Genomic DNA, 8,291 nt, shown 5'->3' with positions numbered 1-8,291 from the left:
TTGTTTTATCTTGTGTGATGGTTCACCAAGAGTCTGAGTAACTTTTGGTAAGTAATACTAAATACAACTAGCAAATTCCTGGAAATATTCACGCATGGTTTAGTTGGGGCCAGACAAGAATGGCGCCATACGTGCCTATTCACATTTCATGACTTTTTTCTTTTAGTATCCCTGTTACTTACTTGTTTACCTATCTTTTTGGCCAGTACAACTGAAAACATATCCTCCCCTCTCTTTCCAAATACATGGCCCTGCAGCAAACCATGCTTTTAACACGAGAGGAGAAGAGGAGAGGGGAGACACTGGTATTTACACTGTGCTTTCCATTACCCACTCTGAGCTCCCAAAAGTCCCTTTTGCCCCTGTTAGGTCATTGTCATCATACTGCAAAAGCATGCCATTCACCGAGAGGCTCCTCTTTGTCCAAATGTTTGTTATCTTTTTTGGGTAGGTGCAACACTGAGATGTGGCGAAGTCCCCCATGTCAAAAGAATGGCTACGTTTAGTTTTGCCCTCCAGAGGCAACATGAGGAGGCTGCGAAATTTGGACTCTGGCTGGCCCAGTAGTGGCTCTTTGTCCGAGTGGCGGGCCACTGTGGAAGTTCTGGAGTCTGTCATCTCCTCCTTTTTCTGACATTTCAGTTCCAGGGAGGCAAAAGCTCCCATTAGCCGGTCAATGTTGTGTTTTGACCTGGAGGGAGGCCTCCACTTACTGGACAATGTGCCCTGTTCACTTTGGAGGCTGTAGCCATCACAGTCACGGCTGTTTGCGGAGCTGGAGGAAGAGGAGATGCTGCTCCGCACAGACTGACAGTTAAACTCCATGAGTTCATTTCTCACCACCACTTTGGGGTTGACTTGGGGCAAGACTCCATTCTGCACTGGTTGAGATCCATTTGTCTGCGAGTAGACGTTGCTGACGTTAGACATCTTCCCCTGGGAATTGTTGCAGACCTTATAACGGACCATGAGGATGACAATGAATACCAAGAGAGTTGCCACAATGATGCCTCCGATGATCAGAATCATGGTCCCACCAAGGAACTGACTGTGCATGGACTGGCACTGAGGGTAGTCTTCTTTGGTGAAGAACTGGGCGCATCCCACAATATTGGTGGCAGTAAGGGTCGTGGCTGTGTCATCCCACATTGCCAGGACGCAGAGGTCATAGCCTGTTCCAGAAACAAGGTTGTTTACAACAAAGGCTTTGTTTGTAGCTGGAATCATCCTTTAAAAGAAAAAAAAAAAAGAAAAAAAAAAGAAAAAAAAATGGTTACTCTTGACACTAAGGGAGAAGAGAGTAGAACAGATATAAGAACAGTGTGGTGTTTACTGTTCTGTGTACTGGCAGAGTGGAGTCAGAGCCACAAAATTCAAACAAGCATTCAAGCTTCTCAGCTCCTGTGGGTCCAACACACGGGCATTCAATAATGCACAAGCTTGAGGGCCATCTCTCCCATGTGCAATAAAGGGAATAAGAAAAAGCAGACCCTCTAGTCTGGGGGTTGTTTGCTCCTCGCTTGCATCTGTCCTAACTTTAAATACACCCAAACTTGAAGAAATAACTCAATAAAAATATATGCCTACAAAGAACGAACACTCTACAAAGAGTGTGCAAATGACCCTGGCTTTTGCTGAGTCAGCACCTGGCAGCTGTCACCTTGCTTCATGGGTGCCTGCACATTCACTCTCTAACATCAGCAGGTTGCTTACCTTGTGAAGACAAGGGGCTGCATTTAGTTTTCTTATTCCCTGAGAATGCAAGGCAGGCAATGACTTATCTCTCTTTCTTCACTCTCCTACCTACTTTCCCCATCCTCCTACTCCCCACTGTGGAAAATATCTCCAAGAAATGCAACTATCATCTTCTTTGCCAGAAATTTCTTCCTGCCACCACATTCCTCTGTGTCAGTGGGAAAAAAAAAAAAATAAAAAATCTAGCATTGGCAGTATGGGCTGTGGAAGTGTGAGGAGAGGTAGGAAGATGAAGGGATGGAAACAAGAAGGTTCTTTTAAAATAAAAAGTTCTACTTAAGTAAAAAATCCATTTTTAAAACCCAGATAGCCCAAGCTGTGCTCCAAGTTAGGTCATTTATGTAAATTATTTTATATTGCCACAAAACTTAAGCAGTCATTTGAGATCATGCAATATTAGAGCATCACTAGCATTCAAAATTATCAGATGGGAATAAACATGGTCTACCCCCACTTAAAACTGGCAAAAATTGCAGCACATGAATGGAATACAGTGGATAATCCCAGATTTGGTGCCTGGTGGGTAGCCACAAATAAAACCAAAGAGATACCCCATGCATGTTTCTCTTTATTTCCATGTAAAGGCTTAAGAAAGAAAAAAGCTGAAATTTAAACTGGCCCATTCTGACTTAGAGCTGCAGCACTTTAGCAGCAGCAGTAAGGGAGCCCTATAGGCACTTACACCACACAACAAGCTGGTGTGACTGTAATTGGAACAGTAAGGCCTGGCCAGAGGAAAAAGTCATATTCCTCAGGGGAATGCCAGGCTTTCTCAGCCTCAAATCTCCATCACAGCTAGCATAAATTGCAGCTCTGCAGAGGCCCTCCTGTGCAATGGGAGGGAATGGACCTGCACAGAGAAGCAGCAATGTCAAGGCGCTGCAAAGATGGGCTTCAGATCATCTTTGCACTTATGCATTCACACCACTTACACAACCCTTTATTCTGGCCACAGGCGAGGATGTGGCTGCTTTTTAAAAAGCAAACAAACACACAAAAAATTCTGTAAGGAAAAAAAAATATCAGTGAGAGACATCTGGAATATAAATATCACCTGGCACGTTTACTTGGTCTTATATTTGAGATTTTTGGCACATTTATCGTCTTAATGGAGATGTTCTGAGTATAGAGAAGTTACTCACAATAAGCTGAGAAGTCATAAAGCAGCCCTCCTGGGAAAACTCCAGATACAGTGGCTAAAATGTTTTCTAATAGTCAAAATGGTTGGTCTCAAGTTGTTTTTAATTGTTCTCTTCTCCCTATGGCTCTGAGAACACACCACTGGCTGATATATGGGATACACCAAGGTTGATATATGGGATAACAAATACTATTGATCTTTGAATGTATGATCTTAAAACTCTTGAACAGTTTCATCAGTTGCTTCATATCTCTCTTGGTATCACCTAGTGCTATACTCTACTTTGTACCATCACTCCCAGCTACAGGCTTAAAAAATGCTGCAGTAAGTAATTCAGAAATTATTTCACTGTGAAACCTCATCACAAACAAGGAGCACTGTTAGCAGAAAGAATAGTCAGCTCTATAAACTGGGTCTCAGATCATAACTCTGAAGAAACAGAGCTATATCAGCATCTGTTGTAGTGGTTCCTTTTGTTCTGCACTGATGAAACACACAGAGACCTCTATATTCTCTCCAAGTAAACAATAAACAACTGAGTTTACACAATATATAGCTTTACACATTTCTTGCACTCACAGAAATACAGTCTAACACACTGTGCCAATATATATAGAATGAACACTGATAGCTTCAATCATTTACAACTTGCATTCTTCAATATGATTACACACAAGCTTCCAAGGAAATGCAACTGCCTGGAATATTTCAGGGATGGTAAGATAGTGACAGTGGCACAAAAGGTAAAGCCAGTCCATTTTTAAATATACAGCAGTGAGGCCATAACCAGTTCTAAATCTTGCCCAGGTTAACTGTATTGAAATTTGCCATAAAAGCTCATCTTAGCCCTTTTAAGAAACTGAGTCATTTCTAAACTCAATCAGTCCTGGAAGATACAGCTGTGATAATATTTGGTCTAATAATAGCTTTACAAAAGTTCACAGTTGCAATCCCAATTCTGGAAAAAGCAATCAACTTTCCATATACATCTAAAAATTAAGAATTTTGGATGTTTCCATAAATAAACTTCAAAAGTTCTTGTAAAATATTCAAATTAATGTTATTGTTAAATAACAGCTGAGCATAGGAATAAGCACCAAGTTCAAGAATACTAGAAGTTAAGTAATTGATCTTAGACTCAGTTTTTTAGCTTGCAGTGAAGACAATCTTGTTTTCATGAAGTTGCTGAATTTTAAGAGTATTTTGACATTCCTCCATGCTTTAGCCCACCCACTCTCCCCAAACATACTGCCAGTCAGCTATGATGGATGACATCTCTTAACATTCCCCACACCTAAAATCAATGCAGACACATTTTTCACTTTGGAATATTGATGACTCTCTGATTGTCCCCAACAATCCAGGTAGCCACAAGATGCCCCTTCAGTCTTTGCTTTACTGCTGAACAGGGGGAGTCTCTTCATGGCTGTTCTGTATGTCTAGCACAATTAATCATGGGCCACTGTGTCCTACTGATAATAATTACCTCAATAAACAGGAGCTGCCATAGACCTTAAAGGGGTCATTAAAGCTGTGTCTGGGCAGAGATTCTGCAAGGCTTTAGTCTGTCAACTCATGAGCTAAACACAGAAAGCTGGTTTCAGGTACCAAGAATCTATAGCTTAGTTCACTGAAGATCAAAAACAGCTTTTGAAAATTGTCAGATTTTGAAACTCAGAAGGTCCTAGTGCTCACTTCTAAACCCTCAGATAGCAAACATACTTAATTGCAGCAGTATCTTGAGGTAAGGAGCCTGATACTGTCCACCTTCTCTTCAGGGCTGTGTGATGTTGCAGAGATGATTCTTATCACAGAAGAGAAATAGAGATTTAAACTTGATACTACCCTTTCTTTAGGGGAAAAAAAAGAGTAACAGGTGATTAACTGCAAGAGGACATCAACTAGCAAAACTCTTGCTTATTTTTAAACTAGTAATAGGTTATGACAGGTTTTAATGTGTACAGTTTAAGGAGCTCAAAACCAGGAAGGACTGGGAAAGCAAACAAACATTCAAATGTTTTAATAGCGTAAGTGTAACTGTAGTCCTAGCTAGAACAACAAGAGATTTGAAAGTCTCCTTACAGAAATTTCATTGTCCAGACACATAAGACACAATATTTCTGCCTTTCTCCTTTGGTTTATTTTCCTTGGGGTAGGAGGAGCAGGCAAATCTCCTTCACATTGGTACCAGGATTTTGTTACCTGATTTTTAATCTAGTTTCTGAATCCTATGTAAAGGTCAAAATACTCCAAGGAGAACTATTCATATAAGAACATTATCCCACTGAAAATCTTGCCTCTAAGGAATGAAATGAGCACAGGGGTCTTACAGTTGACCTTCTACAAAAAAAAAAAAAGAATCCCTCTTCTTTCAACCTTTGGCATAATACCATCACTTCCTGGAAGAGGAGGAGACAGATGACCAGCACTGGGGCATGGCATAAGCACCTGAAATTGAACAGCAATAGACTGATGCACCTATGAGAGTTTGTGTGTGATAAAGAGCTATGAAGCCGAGAGGAAAGTTTGCAGGGCTTTTGCAAACAATACGTTCCCTTCAGTATGTGGAGATTTATGCCTCATTTTGTGAAAGCACCAAAATGAGACCATGAGACCCTTTTTTTTTTATGTTAAAAAAAAAAATGGCTAGTCATAGCACCCTTCTTTGAAGTCAACCTTATTTTCTGCCACCACCTTGTGTGTCCTTGTAGACACGACATATGGAAATAAGCAATTTTGTAATTACTCACTTCAGTGTGTGGTGATATTAAGAAAATTAGAAAATGAATTACTTAGAAATGCAGGAGAAAAAGGTTTGCTGCAGACTTCACTCATAATCCCAGATGCAAGTGAGCACTGAAGCTTGCAGGGAATGAACTGTGATGAGAATTTAGGAGACATGAGTTTTATTCTTTATCAGTTACACTGATATCAGGCTCTACTTTATCAGTAGCTCTCAGTTCCCAAGAAATCATTTTGCTGTACTGTAAGTCTTCTCATTTATAAAATGGGGATAATGCCAGCAATCTCCTTTCAAAAGAGGCCTGTAGTGTATGGAAGGAAATTAGTAGATATTATGATTACACTGTAATATACAAATGGGTTCTTTTCTTCTTTGTAGCACTGGGGATTAGCAGGAGTGAACTGCTGGTTAATACTGTGGTTATGCAAAACAGACAAATTAGAGAAAAGGCAGATTAGGGTAATTGGCTAGGCAATTCTGTTCCTTTTCTCCATCCATAGAGGGATATGATAACATCTAGTTTTAGCCTGAAACTGCTTTAATCACAAAACTTGCAGGGAGCTGTCATGGCAATTCCTTTGGGAAGGCACTTTCAACTCCCAAAACTCAGTTTTAAAATAACCTGCTAGACTATATTGCTTTTCTCATGGTCCCTTTTTTGTATTATCAAGGGCTACATACTAACAACACAGCAATACAAATTCTCCTTTTGAATTGGATACTAGGAGTTTAAAATGGAAAGTCATGCTAATTTAGTAAATACTTGTTGTGGAGGAAAAACAAAAGCCCACTAAAATAAAAACAGGCCTAATTGTTTGGGTGTGAATTCTCTGTGCTTAACCCATACTCTCCCTGTGTCTGTGTTTACCCGTCAAGTTCCAGGGCAGACAACTCACAAGAAATAGTTCATATCTCTTCTGGTAAATGCTCTTTTCTTCCAGATTGACTTCATGACTTCACAAATCTGTATTTCAAAAATAACCCTTGGAATATTAACTCCTGAACCACGCTGGGAAAAACATGTGAGGAACTGTACCGAGCATTAAGAATATAGATGGTGGAGTTCTGGGGCATGGGAATGCTTCTGAGCCCTTATTCATTTAACAGTACAGCCATTGCCCATGAAGGAACTGCTAAGCAGCAGTAATAAACACTGTCACTATGCACTATAGATTGCAATGAAGGAGGGAAAAGAAAGAGGGGTGCCAGAGTGCAATAGTGTTCTGTAAAACCATAGTCCAGCTAGTTAGCACTTTCCTGCATAATAATGCTTTAGTGTGAAAATATCAATCTCACCCCATTATTCGTATTCTCAAACTTCCTCTTACACAAAGTTGAATTCACACAAATGCAAAATATTCTGCTGATTGCTTTCAGTGCTAGGAATTGATCCAGAAAAGTTTAACACTGGAATCTGACCAGAAGGACTGAGTACTCAGAGGGTGGAGTTCATTGCCTGAAGAAGGACCTCATAAAGTATCCTTTACAGCCTAGTAGATGTAGCTCAATGGCACAGGGATCTTTCCAGCTATCAGACAGAGGCAGTCATAAGGTGTTATTTCATTGAGGACAGGTAAGGGAAGATGAAGGAAGAGAAGGACAAAGTGAGAGACAATGCAAGAAAAGAGGTTACTGAACACTGGTGGCTTTGGCAGTGTTGGAGCAGCAGAAAATGATAGAAAGACAAACAGGTTCAAAGAAACCATTGACAGGGCACTATCAGGCATGTGGCCACCATCAAAATGATGGAAGAAGTCCAGGTGGCCACTGAATGGGAATCAAGATCACAAAACCATCTCAGTATATGGTTGAGTACAATCAACCACAGGTGAAGATGTTCCAGCAAAACCAAGACAATTAGAAAGGCAGTAAAGTGAATCAAGTTCAGATAGTGGACAGATATTAAGAAGGCTGAGGAAAAGGGCAAAAAAAGATCAAAGGGAGACTAGAAAGATCTAAATGGAAGTGAAAATGTCACATGTGATGTATTGCCTGGGAGTAAGAGCAAGTAATTGACAAATTTGAACTGCACACTTGGCGTTCCTCTCTGCAGCCAACTTTTGTAATTTCCTTGAAAGTTTTATAGTGTATACTGATATGCTGCATTTTTACACAAGAAAACCCCCGTTTCTGCAGTCAGTGAATGAAGGTGGAGTCTAAAATGTTATTAAAAATTAAGCAAGCTAACAATGGATATTAATTTCTGACACTACAACTTTCAAAAAAAAGCCCTTGAGTATGTATCTTCAGATCATCCTAAAGCCTCAGAAATGGAAAAACAAATACAAAGTACTAAGTATATTGCTGTGTGAGATCTCGCTGTCTTTTGGCACTTGATTCAAGATATTTTAATCTAAGAATCTGAGAAAGACAGAGACCTACTGTGGCCTGCATCTCAAAAAAATGACAGTTGTATTTCTGGTGTCCTGGGAAAAAAGATAGTTGCTAGTACTAGCAACAGGGCGTAATTCCTCTATCACTCATGTCAACATAAGGAAATGTCAGAAAATACCAGGAGGTAGCCAGACTTGCTCAGTAAACAGTAACTCAACCCAGCATGAATAATTTCCTGCATTTTTTATTTTATTAGTTTTGGGGGATTTTGTGACATACTATTGTAATTTTGCCCTCAGATGGAACATTTATTATTAA

General features: G+C 40.0%; 1 protein-coding gene across 1 annotated transcript; it reads right to left on the bottom strand.

The window, feature by feature from the left end:
- Positions 1 to 309: 309 nt before the first annotated feature.
- LOC103780404 (leucine-rich repeat and fibronectin type-III domain-containing protein 2-like) lies at positions 310 to 6,057 on the bottom strand (the record flags this gene model as incomplete). The annotated part of the gene is made up of 3 exons (XM_008948075.1): positions 310 to 1,228; positions 4,619 to 4,666; positions 6,032 to 6,057. Coding segments are annotated over 3 exons (993 nt in total), but the record flags the coding sequence as incomplete, so codon positions are not given.
- Between the last annotated feature and the right edge of the window lie 2,234 nt (positions 6,058 to 8,291).

This window comes from Merops nubicus, unplaced genomic scaffold, assembly GCF_000691845.1.
Source record: "Merops nubicus isolate BGI_N331 unplaced genomic scaffold, ASM69184v1 scaffold7279, whole genome shotgun sequence".
Lineage (NCBI taxonomy): Eukaryota > Metazoa > Chordata > Aves > Coraciiformes > Meropidae > Merops > Merops nubicus.
This window is presented reverse-complemented; position numbering and strand designations above follow the sequence as displayed.